We start from the raw sequence: 20,052 nt of genomic DNA on the forward strand, positions 1-20,052 counted from the left end.
GGAATACACTCGCCTGTTGGCGCCCCGCTCAGTGTGTGTATGTATATCCACAGCCGGATTGCTGACCTCTCTTCATCACAATTTAATGGCCCCTTACCATCCTCACTTTGGAAAAGGGAGAAGGGTGTGATGGTTTTGTTCGTAGCTCTTCCACCAAGTGCCTCACTTTCAGACATAAATATTCATAGCATTGATTTATTTTCAGAATTAGCAAAAAAACAAACTGTTTGCCAGGGAATTAATCCTGACAGGAGCGTGGCATTGTTGTTTTATTTGAAGACGGCATGCAGCGGGAATATGCATATGCAGATACACAGAGCAAGACACCAATTAAATGTTGATTAAGTCCTAACTATTGTGGGACTGGGTGTATGAGAGAAAAGCACAGACACAATAAAAAAAAGATCATTGCTTTTTTTTCTCTGGCCGATATGAAAAATGAATGCAGCTAAAACAAGCATTCAGGGAGGGAGCCACATGGACACACACACAAACACACACACACACTTTTTGTTTTCAGCCTTTCAGATGTCCGGTGTTGATGTTTGGGGTGCATTCCGAGGGTGGGGCACTCTTTCTCTTCCTCTGGCCGCTGGTGGGTTTCAGTTGCCGAGCTCATCCGCTTTTGGCCGGTCAATTGTGACACTGTGTATGTGTGAGTGAGCATGGGGTCTCCTGGTAGTTGTGCACGTGTGTGATAGTGTGTGTCCGCTTCACACATTGACTGTGAAGCTGCAGCAGTATAACGGCGGCTGCTGCTCCGGGGTCCCGGCGGTATTGGCCTAGCCCGCAGTCTCTCTTGGCTAACTCATGTTTCATTCTTTGGCAATTTGCCCTAATGAAGTCCCGCAGGAGCCCCTCAGACCTCTGTTCTCTTTCCATATTTAATCATGTTATTTTAATCTGGGGGATGAGCTAACGCCTCTTTTTTTCCTGCCGTGTCTGTGTGTTTCAGTGTGTGTGTGTGTGTGTGTGTGTGTGTGTGTGTGTGTGTGTGGGTGTGTGTGTTGCAGGTCATTACTATAGCTGGGTTTTCATGAGATGGGATGTCAAGAGGGGGGTTCTGGTTTTAAGACAATGGGATACAATGACTTTAGTTTTATGTATAATTTTTGTTTGACAATGTAGAGAGCTCCTTTGAACAGGAATGCCATCTTCATGTGATTGCTTCTCATTATTTGTAAAAAAAAAAAAAAAAAAGGGCTTATTTTCTCTTTAGTTTTGTAGTCAGACTAGTTGGTGTAATTTAGATTTTTATGGCTGCTGTCAGCACTGTTTTGGGCTCCTTTTTGTTATTCTTGTGCTGGTCGCAGCACAATTCTCACATTGAATTGAAAAGCAGTTAATTATGAACACTGGGCTTGTATTCGCTCTCATTTCTGTTTGCAAAAACAGGTTAGAATCTGTGCTTTGAATTCTTTTTTTAGTAAATTGTCTCAATGCCATGTGCAAAAGAAGCAATATTGCTGCAGTGATGACCCGCCACAAATGAATCAATATGAAGGAAACATTGGTTTCATGTTCTCTGTGTGTAAAGCATGTGTTGCCTTTCTTCATGTCAGTCTTTTCAGTACTTTCCCTCTCACCTCCTCATCAATCTGTCTCTCCTCTGCTGTGTTTCTGTCATATGTTTAAGACAAGGCTCCTCTCAACTGGTTGATCTTCAGCTCTCAGTCGGTTCTTCTCTTCCTCCAACAATAGCTTGCAGGTCGTGTTCATCACAACAGCACCAGACATGTCGGTGCATCACGATTATTTTTTCGGAGTGCTTTTGTCTGTGAAAGATTAAAAGCTGCTCATCACCACAGCAACAACCTTGATCAGACCTCTATATTTTTAATAAACAGGATGTTAACAGGATATATGTTCAGAAGGAAATAGAGCTGCAGTTATTTAGACTTCGATGGATTTTTAGCTGCGTAGGAACTTACTTGAATAAGTTAAAGAAATGTATAAGAAAAAAAATAAGACTTATATTTGTTTTGCTCAAATTTATTTTCTACTATTTCTTTTAAACTTGTTGCGGTTCTTTCTGTGGGGTAATTATTGAGACTGAACAATAATTGAAATTGCCAGGAAACAGTTGGAAAGTTGTGTTGAGCATGTCTTCTCGCTTCTTTCTTTCTCTAGTTAACGGCATGTGTCCACGGTGCAGCTGCTCTGCTCTTTCCTATGTACTGGCAGCACATCTTCATCCCTGTACTGCCCCCGCATCTTCTGGACTACTGCTGGTAAGGCTGACCACCTCTGAAACACACACACACACACACACACGCACGCGCACGCACACCATCAGAAAAAGCATCAGGATCATCATAATACATGTTTCCACCCCCATATTTTCTTTCCTTCTCCCTCACTTTTTTTCAGACACCCTCTAAAACATACACACACACATGCACGTTCACACACATACCTGACAGCATAGGCACGTAATCATACATCGCGCCATGTGTACTGGTCATGCACCGGGCTCTGTTGCTAAAACCTCGGTGTAAAAGTGCAGACACACATGTTCACACATTCTCCCACCCGTTCTCCGAGTCGTTTTCACGATTCCTCTTCGGTGTGCGCCTTCTCCTGTGTGGCCCCTCGACATAACGAATGACCTGGATCACCTTGCTCCATATTTCATGCCAGTGCTAGCACCAAACTCGCATCATCTTAAGCCTCTCAGGGGTTCATTACCACCCATCCAACTCAGATCTAACAAATCGGAATGGACTCGATTGGAGCTAAATGGAGAGCATCAGCTCATTTACAAATCTACATGTGTTCATATCAACTTCAGATATGCACATGTAAAAAAGAAAGCAGAGTAGGAAAGTCAGCTTTTATAAAAGGAGCTGTTTTTTGTCAAATCAGTGCCAATAGCGCAAACAGTACGGTGCAGTAACCATAAGGGACACGTCAGCTTCAAAAAGCTATTCATCACTGACAGTAAAATGTGATTTTCAACACTCTGTGAAGACTCATCGTTATCTTATTTAATCACAGGGGGGTCCTCCATGCACTGATTATATAACTACATTATTGTGTGTGTGTGTGTGTGTGTGTGTGTGTGTGTGTGTGTGTGTGTGTGTGTGTGTGTGTGTGTGTGTGTGTGTGTGTGTGTGTGTGTGTGTGTGGAAAACCAGTATTTTCATGAAACAGAGAAGACAGCGGCTAAAGTTCAGAGCTACAGGCCTGCTGTTTGTTTTGCTTTAAGTTGATTACAAGCCTGTGGTTTCTGAATCCTTCTGGCCAGGTCTACACTGACCCAAAGCTATCCGATTATTGACTGCTCTGTAAACCTCATCATAAAAACGGTTTCTATTATTTGACTGTTTTTGTTGATTTTATTTGTCTTGGTGGTCGGGAAACGTACTCTATGATTCATCCTTTCCTTGCCTCCATCTGGAGATGATAAATATCACATAAAACAAGAATGACATGATGATACGCATGGAAAGCATATTTTTTAGGGTAAAATAAAAACATTTGACACTTCTACCCTTTAGCTTTTGAGAAAGAGTTCCAAGTTTGTCTTTCATTTCTGAATCCTGCATCTTGTTCGAGGGAACACTTTATTACATGTTATGCAAAAGCATTTCATGTTGTTACTGTTAAGATAATATGTTTCATCATCATAATAGATAGAGCTAGTAATAAAAGGTTTAGCATTAAAATGTAAAGTATTTTTCTGTGAATGCGTAGTGATAGCTAAGGGTGGAAGTTAACAGAATAAAGGAGAAACTTGTTGTATTAGTAGCACTACATACATTTGCTTGTCCTGACACAAACACACACACACAATCATGTGATTTTTAGTCAGCGGCTTTGCCCTACATGTGATATGATTGGGTTAAAGAACAACATATGGACAATAATCAGTTTTACTGCCTATGTTACGATGATGTTATCTAATGCACGCGTCCAGTGCACAACTGTTGCATTCTAGTGGTTTCACATCATTACCAGCAGTTGATGTAATAGATTTTACTTTAGAAATAAGTTTGGCTTGTATTGTTAGCGTTGATCATTCGGTCTATATTTTTATATCACTTTGGGTATTCAATAATGTTTGTTTTAATGATTGATTGATTTTTCAAATGAATAATGTAGTCTATAAAAGTTGGAATAATCACAAATTACATTACAGCCAAGTCATATCTTCAGACTGGTAGCCCCTAACAGCATTCAGGTCTCAATTATATAAGAATACAAAGAAAAACACCAAATCTTCACTTGAATAAACTGGGATGTATGCCAGTTTATCTCTTAATGAACTACTAAAGATGAATCAGATTTCCACATATTAATTTAGTAAATTTCTGTCGATCGACCAATCTGTTAATCAAAGAATACCCTCAACAATACTTTTTACTTTTCAGATGGGTGTATGAAATGTGCTATACTAGTGTAGCCTCAATACATATTTCTTCACTGCATGCACCCATCGGATATTGATATTGCTCACAGCTTTGTTTTCCTCTCTCCATCTACAGCGCCCCCATGCCATACTTTGTGGGTGTTCATCTTAGTCTGCTGGAGGTACGTTAGTTAATCTCTGGGTATGTGAATGTGCATGTGTATAAATGTGCATATTTATATATGCTGCTGCAAATTGATGTATATTTTTTAAACTCTGTACTGCATATGAAATTGTTAATGATGATTTTCTTTTTTGCATCAGATACACATTATGAATTTCAGTGGATTTTCTTAAAAAGAACAACCAAATTACATTAGGAATTAGGCTGTATATGTATTTAGTCAGTTCTTCTTTTTCCATCTGCACACTATGTATGGTCAGTTTTATAATGCTGCACCTCGTTTGGTGAATTGTGCTCTTAATTTTGGTGCAAAAATATTTCTTTCGGGCAATTTTTGGCATCTGCGACGCATTGAATCAAAAAAAAGTGACAGATTGTTTTTTCCTCTTTATCTCCCTGTCTTGCTTGTGTGCATTCTTAACCAGAAGTACAAAAGACAGAGAGAGAGAAAGGCAGAAAAAGCATCTGCGAACAAAGAGCTTTTCTACTTCATTGTTAAACCCTGTGTGTTGGTTGGGGGGCAAGCCTTCACCAGCACTGCTGTTGTGTGTGAATGCATATTGCAAGCACGCGCACATTTGCACTTGTGCGTAAGTGTTAGTATGTAAGTGTGTGTGTGTGCGTGTGTAAATTGTGCAAATGCATATGTTGTAATGCACATATATTTGTGTGTGTGTGTGATATTTGTCTGACAGTTGCAGCAGTGGCAGTATTTATCACACTCTGCATCCGTGACAGACCCCCTTTCCGCCACTACATAATTAGTCCAGATCAGCATGTGAGCCTCCACTGCACAGGCTGTCACAAAAGTGACAAACTAGAAATTCACACACTATGCTACCTCGCCCCCCCCCAACACACACCTGCCTGCATCCTGCGTCACACTGAAATAATAGTTGAATTTGTCGCCATCAGAATGCACGCAGCACAGCACAGCATCCGTGTGTTGTTGTCGATGCATGAGGTTTTGGTGCTGTGGAAAATGTTTCCTCTCAGTGCCATTCTTCATGTTGTGAGTGTGTGTGTGTGTTACAGTAAAGATGTCCTAATATTTTTCTTTCCTACACGCCATATTTCATCGTTAATCGTAAAGGAGTGTGATGACAGTGTGGTTTTAAATGTGACCGCTGTGCTTTCTCCTTCCTGGGGCTTCTGTGGAAACAGCACAGACTTTGTCTGCTAGCAAACACACTTTCCAAACGTTAACTTTCTTTCATGATTTGATTAATTAACCAAACTATATTCTAAGGTTCTTTGTTATTTAAAATATGTAAAATATACATGATTCTACCAATGTGCGATATTTCAAACAATAAATTGCTCTGAGATGCTAGATTGTAAATAAATAATGCTTAAATTCAATTTAGAGAAGCAAAAAAGTATTTTTTTCTAATTGTCGATAATATGAAAACGTCTGAATGCAAAATGTTACATGTTGTAATAATATTTACTGTTAGGGATTTGTTCCATATTGTGAGATGAATAGAGTTGTTTTAGTTACTGTGGCAGCGTGTGCACTGTTGCTGATAACACTGCACATTTCCTCCTTTAGAGAGTACGCAGTCGGTCGCTGGAGGATGTGGTTATTCTGAATGTGGACACCAACACCCTGGAGAGTCCCTTTGATGACCTGCACAACCTGCCCAGTGACGTGGTGAGACACACACACACACACACACACGCAGACACACACGCACACCTTCCGGAGCTTCTCAACCTTTATTGTCTCATTACGCATGACACACAGAAGGTTCATTTTTCCTCTTTCACATTGAGACTCACGCTCATGTGTGCACACACAAACACACACACACACACACACACACACACACACACGGATAAACATACACAGACAAACACATACACATGCAGAAAGTTGTCAAAGTACAGCTCTGTCCCCTCCCCACATCATTAATGACTGCAGTACTGGCTCCTCAGATTGTGGCTGTCTAAAGTAAACTCCCGTCGCGTCGCATGACGCTTGAAGGCAAACAGCATTCCCCGACCATCAGAGGCTTGTGGGAAAATGTGCAACTCCCTTCCCTTCATCTCCATCCATTCTAATCATTATTTCACAAAGTCTTGCATTTCTGCCTGCCCACTGGCACGTTTCTGAGAGCGAGAGATAGGAGGAGGGAACAAGGCAGAGAAGAGAGAAGAAAAGGCAGAGATGGGTGATTTTCTAGGGGGAGATAGTGGGAAGAAGGGGGCCAATTACCAGTGTGGGCAGTGAAGCCACCTGCCAGTGCGTCGTCTCTTTAATTAATGGAGCACTGACCGGCGTCAGTGCTCCAGGAAGCATCACCAAGATGTGCGGGGTCACTCACACATTTACACACATTCACATTCACACACACACACATTCTCTCATCTACACACAAACGCAGAGAACAATACACGCGGTTGTCTTCCCCGTCTTTGTCGAAGGAATATATTTGTTTAGCTGCTTTTATGGATGTATATATTACAGCTCCTATGTGAGGCCCCGCTGAGGCTGCGGGCGCACTTTTTCCTGCGCTGTTAACAGTATGTTCTCAGGTTCCACTGCCTACCGGACTCCTGTCCTACCCGCAATATATAATTCAATCCACTACCCAACAGACTCCAGACCCTGTCACACTCCCACACTTCTCTGGTTCTCCTGATTTAGCACTGCTGCTCAGCCTAGTACGACTGCTAGTGTGTATTAATGCCTCCTTACAACCTGCAATGATGCGATCTTTCTCTTCATTTTATACAATTTCCTGGCTACTTTTGAGCCTGTTTGCCTGCCTGCCTTATCGCCTGCCTTAATGCCTGGCTGCTCGAGTTTCATGACACCTGTCTGCCTTCTTGTCTCTCTCTCTCACAGTACTTACCACCAGCCTGGACGCTTCTTGCACCCGCTGTTTGCTTCTACTGCTTCTTTGTCTGTCTGTCTGTCTGGCTGGCTACAGTGCCTTATTCTCACTTCCTGCCTGCTTGCTTTTCCGAATTAAATTGCAAACTGAGTTTGTCATAAAAAGGAGTCAGGGCTTTTGAAAAGCGACAGAAGCAGAGAGAAAAGCCTTTGTCTTTGCCGTGTGATAAATTAAGTGGCAGACTCTGAGCCTTTTTGCTTTGATCCCCTACTCACCATTTTTCCTTACTAATGACAGAACATAGCCCACATATCATGTCAAATTACACCACCTGAAACGGAAACCTCACTGGCATTAATACATTTATTGCAACAAATTGTTGTTGTTGTTTTTATTCCGATTCATTTTTTTCCCCTGTCTCCTCTCATCTTTTCACTGAGGCTAGTAGATTAATAAGGAAGCGAGCAGGTACTAATTGAGTGGAATTCCAGGTCTCTTGTTAGTTTGCTTGTTAGTGATGAGGACATGCCACATGGCATTTGATGTTTGTGTTTACACACAAGTAGATGTTTGAGGCATTGTTCAGTTTGTCAAAGAGGCCTGAAATTTTGATTAATGCCGAGCAACTCTCTGCCTGGGCTGAGCTGCCGTGCGTCGTTTCGAAGCTATTAAAAAAACTCTTCATTTCTCTCTAATTCTCGCTGTAACACTGGCTGCTTAACACTCAGGCTTTATTCAGTGTGAAACTGAAGGCCTGAGACCAATGAAGTAATGATTATTCTCACTTTAAAAAGCCCAGCATCACTTTGCATGAATATATAAAGCATGAAATGGATTAAAAGGTGAAGGCCACAGGCAGTTTTTGTCCGCCTTTCAAGTCTAACTAAAAGTGAAAACAAAGCCCTCTGATTTAGATTCAAGCAAACCTTTAGAGATCCGTTTAATTATAGCAATGCAGGCTGTGAGCACATGTGGACTCTATTACGTGGCTCGGCTGACCAGTGGCCGTACTTTCAGCAGGTTCAGAGTTCACAGTTGTCCCGAATTAGCCGCCCTCTTTCAGACAGGACCCCTGCACCGGCTCCACTAGTGCCCGCCTCTTAATGGTCTTTCCCCGCAACTTCACACATAATATTTCAGATTTATTGACTATTACAAATGCTACCATGCCAGTAGTGGTTCCGTTTAGCAGAAAAGGGAAAGATCTGAATAACAGAGTAATTGGTAACGGGTCAAAAAAGGATGCAACAGTCTTCTGCGAATAACGATTTACATTTTTTAAATTGGGAAAAGTTATAAGCATTAATTGATCTTTTGTTCTGGATTCATCTTTTTAAATGCGTGGGATAATAAGTGGGAATAAAATAATCACATGAATCCCTTTTTTTGTACCTGTATAATATGTTTGTATTTATTGAAAGTCAATCTAAGCATTTCCTATATTAATCAGTATATTTATGTATAAAAAAAGCAATGCAGATCAAGGGACTTTTTTTGTTACTTTATTTGAGTCTGTGCTTTTCTGTTTTTAGCAATTTAGTTATTACGCTAGTTATATTAGATACACAGTGAGATATTATTAGAGAACTATATCCCTTTTCAATTTATTTTAAATTGTGTATTTTTAGCTGGATTTTGCATATTTTAAGATTGCCTAAGTTGAACTGAAAGTTTCAATAGTTTTTACACTTTAATAAATCATATTAATCTGAGAGAGACTGCTCATGTCAGTAAAATCAATGTGTTGACAAGCACACTGAAAAGAAATATTCAATAAAAAAACATTTTTTTCCCTGGAAGATCAAGGTATTTTTGTTTCTCTTTCTGAGATCCACAGTTCCTCTTCCGCACAGAGATACTGCTGATAAAGTTATAATTGGCTTTTGGTTGGTGGAGCTGTTTACCGCGCTAGTCATTAAAAGTATCCAAGAATAGCGAATTAGGAGTCTGTTAATTCTGAAAACAAACAGTGTGTGACTGAATCCGATTTTTATTTGATCCCGGCAATTGATCTCAAACCAATGACGGGAATTTTTTTTCATGTATTATTCTTTCTGTGCCACATATTCAAGGTGAGGTGTTACAATGCAGCTTACATCTTTATTTTCAGATGCTCTCTTTCACATCACAGCCTAATTCCTTCTATTCTCCTCCTCTCTGCCTCTCGCTACTTTGCTGACACCGTGTACCCATACATTCCTAGCCTTCATGCATTTGATCATTTGTATTCCCAATCAAGGGGGAGATTTAAAGCGTACACTCCTACTTCCTGTATTTCAAGCCTGCATTTGGAGGTTTACAAATGAATGAGGGGGTTGAGGTTGTGTCTGCGCGCCTCTCCTGAGATCACCTGGCACACTTAATCAAACATTGCGGCTTTAATTTGGTGTTCAGTTTCCGATGCTCCCAGAAAACAACATCTACATCATCATCTACAACGGAGTACAGCCGACAGCAGGCAAACACTCACACACGCAGATGCACCGACACACACACCGACACACACACCGACACACACCTACACATTTTTTGGCCAGGAATGTTCATCAATGACATTTAGATCTAGTTCAGCAGTAAACTTTTGCTACTCACAGGTTTTTGGTATGTCCACCAGATTGTCCCATTTTCAATTTAGATGCAGCCACGTGTGTTTCAATTCATTAGTGTCTTCCCAGTATAGCGGAGCCACGTACAGTAAAGCCCCTCACATGCTGCACTAACTAGACGTTAGCTCAGTGCTGGGAATGCGGTTGCTCCACCTCAGTCACATACTGTCTTTTACTTTACCAGAACCAGTCTCGCCATCTACAACAGATAATAGCAAGATCTAAAGTAGTTTTGTTGTTGCTATTGAGTCTCGACTTTACCAACTGCAAATGTTGAAATCTGCTCATTTGAGACATTATTTTACAGGTTATGATTGTTTTCGATGCCGCTGAACTGTGCATACACTCTCTCTGCAGTGTTACAGCTCCTCAGTCAATCATGTGGAGTTTAAAAGCTGCACTTCATTTTCACATGCTCGTTCTGCCGGCGGTTCACTCTGGATTAGGAGTCAAAAAGAGAGAGCAGCATCACCCACTGCGTTAGTTATTGAAGTGAAAGATGACATTTAGCTGTAGTTAATTATGTATGCAAAACTCAGCCGCTCAGCTGCTATAAGAGGTCAGCTTGACAAAGTAACCTCACACCGGGGAGAGTCTCATGGCAATGAGATAGCCCTATTAAAACACACAGACACAGAATTTTCTCCTCCTTCCTTCCTCACTCTTTTTCATTTTGCTTGACTAACTTTTTATTTTGCATGTATTTAACAGCAGATCAACAAAGAATTATGTCTTACGATGTGCCTTTAATAATTTGTGTATTTTAGTCTTTCTCCGCTTATACATATTTATTTCATCACATCACTTTGCAAATGTAATATTCATAATATTTTCTATCATACCAAAGACTAGAAGTTAGTGATCTTATGTGTTAGTTATGAGAGATTGTAGTAAACTCCACTCCATTAATTTCATTTATATCCCCATTATTGAGCAATTTACCGCAAGACTGAAAATAGAGGTTAATTAAAAAAGAAGAAAAAAAGAAATCATGAATACCTAATATTTGTTTTGAATTGAAAGAATGAATTTCATAGATTGCAAGCTACATGCTCATTGTGCACATGTATGTGTGTTCATGTGTGAGAGTATTTGCCGGTTCTCTGTGTGTCTTTGTTCAGATTTGTGTGTGTGTGTGTGTGTGTGTGTGTGTGTGTGTGTGTGTGTGTGTGTGTGTGTGTGTGTGTGTACAGTTCAGACTGCAGCACATCAAAAGAAAGTGGGAGATTTTCATAACTATTTTTTTCTTTGTAGTTCTTTAATTGCGTCCCCATGGCTTTCTTTCCCTGGACAGAATCTTAAACAAAACATTCTTTTTTTGTGAGAAGAAAACCCAACTTTTTTTTTTTTTTAACAACAGACAAGTGTCAGGGTCGTTATTTAGGAGGTTTTTTTTTATGCTCTTGTGAAAATTTAGAGGAAAATTCTAAATATATATTCAGAGTTTTGTGAGTAACAATATTTTTCTCTCATTTTTGATTCACGCAATAGTAACAATAATATTGTCAGCCAGGCTCCTACATGTCATGTTTAGTTTTGTGTTGTTACCTAGTAGTAGAAGTTAACATTATGTCCAGATATAATTAACAGCAATGACAAGGTTTCATATGCTGTGTGGTCTGACTGATTATATGAGCAAATATTGCTTAATGTGATGACAAATATGCTAATTTCATCAGTTTGAATAGTTTTAGAATAAGCAGGAGAAGTTGTAGGCTACTTCATCTCTTACAGAGACAGTGAGAGAAGTAAATTTTCTTTGGATGATACCGCTGTGGGTGACACCAGGCACCGCATGTGTCCGTGTGTATACATGCATGGATTTACACACACACTCACACAGATGCCTGGTGTCACCTACAGCGGTATCATCTCGTACAGTCAGGAAGGGATCATCATTGCACCTGCTAATTACCATCTCCAGCTGGAGAGTTAAATGGAGATCTGTTCTATGTCTGACCTTTGACCCCATGCTCTTTATGTGACGCGTTTCAAAATCCTGTTTGGGGCTGGCTGGGCTGGGTCTTAATGAGGCCCCGTGTCTGCCCTCTGTGGGCTGTGCGCCTTGGATGCCCCACTTTCATCCCCGACCATCTTCCCTTGATGTAAATTGAAAAGATCACAGCTATGGGGAGAAGACCTGTACTGGAAAGGCCTCTCTGCATAGATTATGAATATCATAACTCAACAGTTTTTTTTCTTCTTCTTCTCTCTCTCCCCCAACCACCCACTCCCCGTTCTCCTGCCGCTCCTTCCCTGTACAATGCTACAGTTCTAATTGGACCCAATGGGGGACTCTCTGCCTTTGATCTTATCACCGCCACTGTGACTTTACACAAAAAAATGTCACTGCCAAATAGGGTTATCACCTGTAGAGCCTGGCCTTCCTCTGATGCCTGTACGCATCTCGTTAGCTTCACTCAAACTGTAGAAGTTAATTAGTTTGACAGAGCCATTACCGTGGAGGCATACCTGATGATTGTGGTATATGCGCCATATTCAATATCCAATTACTAAACACACATTTATTTTTTTGCGTCTCATATGTGAAGGAGCGCCCCATAGACTGTGCTTGATTGTTCTATTAGCAAAAACGGTATTCCGGTAGTTGTCATGCACTTCTACTATATATGTTATATGGGACATTTTAATTAATTACCACACGTGACTAAAGAAGAATATATTTATCACCATGCCTCGTCTTACTGGTGAATACATGTAAAACTTTGAACTTATAGCTTTATCACCCATTTTTCTCTGGGTAACAAAACACAAGTGATTGTGTCCCCAACTCATTAAAAGTGTTTGCCGCTGCAGCGCTCTCACCCGTTCAAAGCTGCTGTACAGAACTCTGTGTGCAGAGTAAACTCCGCTGCTATCCCGTCTTCTCTGACAGTCTTTGGGGTATGCCTCCCCCACTTAGACTGACATTGTGTTCGCTTTGATTCTCCCCCCGAAAAAAAAGACAGTTTAATGATTTGCGAGGATGAAAAAATCAGTGAAAACGCACATTAACATGAAATATTAATTCCAAAAAGGGCTTTACATAAACATAAAAGCATTTAGCACAATGAGTGAATATGGAGATGACACTTAATTTAACCGTGATAAACTTCATGTTTGATGCCTGGGAGCATTTGCAATGGCAGCACAGGGACGTTGTGGAGAGTGAGAAAGCCCAGGGGAGAAGAATTCACGCTGTTCGTTTTGTCTTTGTCCCAGTTTAAGACTGCCACTCTCTCTGTCTCGGTTTCTCTCTCATTCTCTGTTTCTTTCCATCGGTCCTCTGTGTGAGCCGTGCTCACACTTTGCTTCTCCTCCCTGAAGTTTTCCAGATAGGCTAATTGCAGATGCCAGACCACGATGTCCCTCTAACGCTGCAGCTACACAGCATGATGCTTGGCCACCTCTGATTGAAGTAGACCTGATCAAAATTGTATCATATTACAGAAGAAATCGGGTCATTTAAAGATTGAGACAACCTCACATTTTCTTCTGCTTTAATCTAGTCTTTCTTTCCTTCCTGCCCACAAATATGGCTCCATTAAGACTAGTGATATCGATAGGATGAGTTGTAAATGTCCTATGCTGCTTCAGAGAGGTGGACAGGCCTGACAATTAACACATGAATATATGACACACGCTCTGAATAAAGAAGTACCAGAGTACATAATGTTGCACTGTGTAAAGAGGTGGTTGAATTGAATGGTGAAATATGCAGTGTAGTGTTAAATCTAATAGGCAGAGTGTTAACCAAAATCCTTGTTGTTTCACACACACTTTTATCAGTTCTGCATGCAGAGTCCGTTTTGTCTTGAAGTAAAAAGATTGTTACGTGGAGCGTTTTGGCTTTATCTGCCTTCTTGAAGTGCCCAACCAGCCACAGTACTGTGTAGAAGACACTCTTCTGAGTTCTATATACAAAGATTATTAGACATTGATTGTTGCATTTTAACTCATAATATGATGTCAGCCAGAATGAATAAAATATACAAACATTGCAAAGTTATTCAGTGAGGATGTTACTTTTTTTGTCCACTTACTGAAGCTGAAGGTTACATTAATAGGTTTTCCTTTAAAATTGTGATCAAGCCCATGCTACTGCTAACAGCGCACACCAAGCTGTACTACAGTAATCTAGACCTCCTGTGCAACACAATCAAACGTTGTGCTTTTGTGCTACGCTGGCACAGCCCACACAGAGAGCGGCAGTCCCTCGCTATCGCTGCCTCCTCCTCGCTCTGCCACAACACAGTCACACTACTGCTGAGCAGGTGAGGAGAGCCTCTTGACAACTTCTTACTAAGACTCCCCAGGGCCCGTTGGCCAGGGTGAATCTTTTGTCATCCTAAAACAAGCTTGGGCCTGCTGCTCCTCCACTCTCGCCTGGAGTCCTGGAGACAGGGCCAGGAGTGGGGGAAATAATTAAAGACATTTTATGTCAAGAGTCCCTTCCTAGAGAGAGTTCGGGAGAGCCAACAGGGGAGGGGACAGCAGGAGGACTGGAAAGAAAGAGTAGACGAGTAAGAAATGGAGGGAGAAGCGATAAAGCAAGAAGGTGATGGGGAGGAGTGGAGGTGGCAGCATGGAGAGAGAGGGAGAGAGTGGGTGAGAGTGGAAGAGCAAAGATGCGAGTTTCCATTTCCTCTCTGCTGTCCCCTCCCTCTCGACGCCCCCCGTCCTCTGCTCAATTAGCAAAGCAGCAGGTGCTCTCAGCAGCACAACAGATAAGCTCGGAGGAAAGGCTGAAGCTTTTCCCTTTTCTTCTCTTTCCTATTTTGAGATGACCTGCAAATGTGACACTTCACACCCAGAATGGGCTAGCTGTTTCCTCCACCAATTTCAGAGGTGATAATTTAACTTTTACCCCTCCATCTCTCCCTTTTCACCCTCCCACCTCTCTCTCTCCCTTTCCCTCACTTTCTGTCACTCTTTTTTCTTTTGCACCAGGTGTCCTCTCTGAAGAGCAAGCTGAAGAAGCAGTCAACGGCAACAGGAAGTGGCGTGGCGAGGGCCTTCCTGAGAGTGCAGGCCGCTCTGTTTGGATGCTACCGAGATGCCCTCAGATATAAACCTGTAAGGATCCACAGTCATTAGTCGACAGTCATTTTGTTGAATAGCATTGTAGTGTCAAATCAGAGCCTTATTTTCTTAAATCATGTATGTTGGAACGTTTGCTTGTTTACGATCAAATCCAGAGTGTGATACATACATCCAGTGTTTGAGCTAACCTTATTACCCAAATTACCTACAAAACATTAACTTTTCTCTTGAGGTGTCTAGCCATACAGAGAGTTGTGGTCTTGATAATCCATGTTTGGAGTTATCTGTCCCAAATACAATGGACGGAAATGGAATTTTCTTTGTGCTTATTCAAAAAAAAAAGTCTCCCGTACTCTGGTAAATCAGAAAATAACGGCACGACCCCAAATGAAATTCCATTACAATCTTACTGAGGTGGCAGTAGAAATAAGAGATAGGTGTCTACAAACCTAAAAACCCACACTGTGCATTTAAAGGTAAGTGACAATGAATGTTCTCTTTTTATAATTTGGCTGAAGTGACCGTTTATTTGATCTCATACTTATCTCTGTGCTGGACAGGAAACAAACATATGAATAACTAAGCTCTGTTGGATTGCATTTAAAAACAAGAACATGTATTGATAAAATATGAACCATAAAGACCATAGATTACATTTTTATTCACAAGCATAGTTAAATATTCACAGACAAGAATATAATATATTTGCTCGTCAGACTGTGTAGCAGGCAGTAGCAATCTCAGTTTCGGTGAGTTGAGTCAAATTTCCCTGAAGTCTGGTTCGACGGGGGCAGTTTTGACTGAAGGTAAAAGGTGTGTTTTTCAGTTGGAGCGCAGAGCTAAGGTGGGCCTGTCTGAGGCAGTGAAATGTCAGAGGAGCTGAAAAGAGTCAGGACATTCCCTTTGAAGATCCCTTTTAGCCACCTTTGGTGTTTTACTCTTCTTTACTAAGCCCCCCTAACATTTCTTTTCTGGATCTTTTTTGCTTATCAAGTCTGAGTCAGAGCAGAGCAAACTACAGCATGTCCTGTTTGTCAAATAGCGAAGCCTTTGTTCCTTTGGCTTTGAGATTAATTGGACTTTGTGGACTCCCGGAGTCAAGATGCTACATTATTGATGCTGTCTCTCTTTTCTCTGTATACAGACAGTATATGAGCAAACTGCCTCCCCTCTGACACCAGCACTGAGACTCAGTGTTATATGTGTGTTAGTGTATGTGCGAGCACAACATGCAGTCATTTCTCAGCTCACTCACGCTCAAAATGCGCGTCGTTAACATACATGCACACACATAAACATGCACAAACTGCACATCTGCTTGCATGAAGATACTGACGATGCTCCCCCTCATTCTGATATTTTTGGAATAGCACTCTGCTGGTGATTGTTCTACGCTGAGGAAAAGATCTTCGCAGACGAAGCTGAGCCGAGCGCTGTGGTTCACAGGCCCATATGCCTCGACAGAAGGAGGGGTGTGGATGTTTGGTTGGAGTCTTGCTGAGTTGTAAATGAAACAATACTGGAAAATGATAATGAGTTGAAAAGCAATCAGCTGATTAGAACACCATTTCTTAGGTCATCAATTTCAGCTCACGTTGATTCTCTCGCAGGTGCTTCTCGCCTACTCAGAGCAGCACACACATGTCGGGCTAAAAGAACCTGAAACAGCAGTTCAAATTAGTTTTCACCACCATTGATGAAGCCAAGTCGGGTGGGTGGGTGCGTATATTCCATTGGCGTGCGCTCGGTACTATTTAGGGGCCGAATTAGCCAACATTCTGCTCAAATAGGCATGTAACCAATTCATGTCATCCAACCAGGTGTGAACACTGAGGTATCACATATTTAAAAGCAGTCAAGATGTTTTAGACACAATCTTCCACAAAGCCTATTGGCATGTATAGAATATCTATCTAATGTGTCCACATACAGCAGGAGTCCTGCACAAGAACATACAGGTCTACATCAAGGTGCAATTTATTCAATAAACAGATTCAATATAATGTGGAAATGCAGAAACAAGATGTTTTACATGAAATTGACACGTGAAACAGAGTAAAAACCCTAAAAGCATGAACTACCGTGATCATGTATTCTAAAGAATATTTTGACTTTCAGTCTTAAATTGAAAGAAGCCGTTTCTAGTCATTCAAATAAAATATCAATGAATACCAATACTCTTGTTTAATTATTAAATCCACTTGAAACAATGTTTACACATAATTAACATCATATTTCAACATTATCTCTTTAAAAAACAATACAGACTTAACAGTCCAATAAAAATGTCGACACATTTGCCCAAATCTACAATGAACACGGAAGCACATAGATATAGCACCGTCCACAGTTAAACTCTATCAAAGAAAATTATATTGTAATTAAAATCGATTTCCTGAAATCTTACTGCGACTTCAGTTCCCCCCAGATCTGAACATTCATCCACAGAGAAAACTGCCCACTTGTTTTGGCACGTTGAACACATCTGCTGCAGGATGAGTTTCTTGAGTTCAGGATGAGTAGAATTGCTTTACTTATGTATGTATGTGTGTGTGTATATATATATATATATATATATATATATATATATATATATATATATATATATATATATATATATATATATATATACATACATACACACTTAATAGGTTGATGTTAAACATGAAACATAGAACATATTGTAGCTGTCTTCACCGATTGTATTTTCTATGGTCAAATAAATAAACAATTAACTCTGTATACAAGATGAGTTTTATGCTTCCACATATGAAGGACAATCCAGTTAAAAAAACATTTTGTGCAATAGTTCACCTACTCTTCCCCTCTAATTGTAATTGTATGTCCACAGTCCAAAAGTCAAAATGTATAGAAGTAAAGTAGGTCATGTTTTTAGGAAACACCATTTTCTGCTTCAATCCATATTAGTTGGCGTTTAGCCCGAACAACATGTTCACTTCGGCCAAAGAATTGTCTCCCACTATCCGCGGCGAGGCTCGCTCCTGTATTAACGGGGCTGTAATGGCACCATAAACTACATTTATATCACTACAATAACAAAACAATGGCAAACTGGTATCTAATAAAGGATTTAAAAATCACTCCTCACTGCTGATTAACGGGGCTCATCAGGTGTGCATGGCGCTCCACCAGAAACATCTATAACTGCACAGATTCTTTTGATTATTCTTCATAACATCTTTAAAAAGTTAGAAAGTTGCAATCACCTGGTCATTGGAGGAAAAAACAATTGGCCATCATCCCTTCACTTGTCGAGGTAGATCCGATCCCGTAGCAGCACAAGCCTGGTTTCTCTTATGAAGGTACCAGATGTGAGTGTGTATGGCCCTCTCTTTTCAAGCCTCATGCTGTTTCTCTAAATGAACTGTCTCACTAAATCAACTGTATTGGCTGGCTACATACAATGTAGACATATTTTACACTTTAACTGGAAGTTGTCATAGTATTTCTTGTCCTAGGCAACCATGGTGACCCTCTTAAAATAGATACAATGAATATGGCTCTCCTTTCCTTTGGTGTATACAAAGGATTTGTTGGATAGTGATGTGTACACAGACCCAGTCTTAAAGTTGACTTTGGAAGTTTTTTCAGTAGCAATTAGTTGTTAGTCTCGGGCATGCTATTCAGTTTTGTTAGCTGCAGTATGGTCGGAGGCTGTAGCAGCCAGATGGAAACTGCAAGCTGATTAAACTACAACAAGCTACTTTCAACTCTGCTTTATGAGCGAATAAGCCTTAGAAACTTTTAGTGATGTAAGTGGAGCAGTATTCCTGTGATGTAATTTGGGCCACTGGTATCATCCGCCCATCCTCGAAATGTAGTTAGTCTCTAGTGTTGTTAAGTTGTTTTTATGTGCCACACTGTGCTTGTAGCCTAGAACAGACAAAGCACATTGTTTTACACTAGAAAAATTTAGAGCATCATTGAAATATGTGAGAATTATGTTAATTATGAAAAAACATGAATTGGAAATGACTGTAGGGCTGCGTGTGATTGGCCCGCAGTGGTTCTGTTGTCATCCTCCATGTCTATAGCTCACAGGCCAACAGACATGATGTAAGAAATAGTAATAATGTGATGATGTGTTCATGTGGACTACTGGGGAGTTTACTGGGACCCAGTCTTCTGTTCCAGGGGAACTGTTTAAAAGGGACTGTTTTTTTTCTTTTCTTTTGTTAATACTCTTCCTTATCTTTCTTGATCGTTTCTCTTTCCTTTCTGTCTCTCGTTTTGACTTTTTTTCTATTTTTTTAGGCCCAGTTAACTCACTAATGAAGAAATCAGTTGAAATAGTCCTTGGTTTTAGAAAACTGATTACAGTGCATAATGACAATAACAATGTTATCTTCTTCGTGCTGGAAATCATATTGTCAACAACATTGTTTAGTTTAGACCCCTTGCCTTTCAAGGCAACACATACATCTGCCTTCGTTTCCTGTGGCTCAAGTAAACATGGCGATAAACAGATTGGTACAAAGAACAGTGAGCCAAAAATTAATAAGTATAATTTTTGTATTATGATTGTAATTTGTTCCAATAATATCGCTGTGAACTCCTCAGGGGGAGCCAATCACTTTCTGTGAGGAGAGCTTTGTGAACCATCGATCGAGCACCATGAGGAACTTCCTTTCAATGGCCGTCAACCTGCAGCTCTTCAAACAGGTACAAACCACATCTGTTTTTGAGATTCTGTCTGTGTGTCTGTCTGACAAGTAAAATCTATCTGACCATAGAAAAATAGTTTAAATTACGGACATCATATTTAACTTTATGCATCAATACAGTATCTTTAATCCTCCTTAGATCAAAATTGTTTAATATATTGTCACGTACATGGGTACATTGACCCTATCCCGTCCTCTGTAGGCAAGCACACATTTAAAAAGATGACTGAGTGTTCATATGGAAGGTTATTCTGTCCTTTCCCATCAGTGTTTATTGTTGAGCTGTTTATTTTTTGAGCAGATCTTTTATTTAGAAGGATAAACTTATTTATTATTACAGTTA

The 20,052-nt window shown here is 40.4% G+C and overlaps 1 protein-coding gene across 1 annotated transcript in view; it reads left to right on the forward strand.

Annotated features, from left to right (window-relative positions):
- Window positions 1–20,052, forward strand: part of dennd1b (DENN/MADD domain containing 1B) — a gene marked incomplete at both ends in the record, with an annotated part of 98,618 nt that overhangs the window by 58,723 nt on the left and 19,843 nt on the right. The window contains 5 exons of the mRNA XM_079221472.1: window positions 2,131–2,231; window positions 4,488–4,533; window positions 6,088–6,189; window positions 14,932–15,057; window positions 19,606–19,707. Coding sequence (XP_079077598.1) covers window positions 2,131–2,231; window positions 4,488–4,533; window positions 6,088–6,189; window positions 14,932–15,057; window positions 19,606–19,707 — 477 coding nt within the window. The remainder of the gene's footprint in view (window positions 1–2,130; window positions 2,232–4,487; window positions 4,534–6,087; window positions 6,190–14,931; window positions 15,058–19,605; window positions 19,708–20,052) is intronic.

This window comes from Taurulus bubalis, assembly GCF_910589615.1.
Source record: "Taurulus bubalis genome assembly, chromosome: 7".
Classification (NCBI taxonomy): Eukaryota; Metazoa; Chordata; class Actinopteri; order Perciformes; family Cottidae; genus Taurulus; species Taurulus bubalis.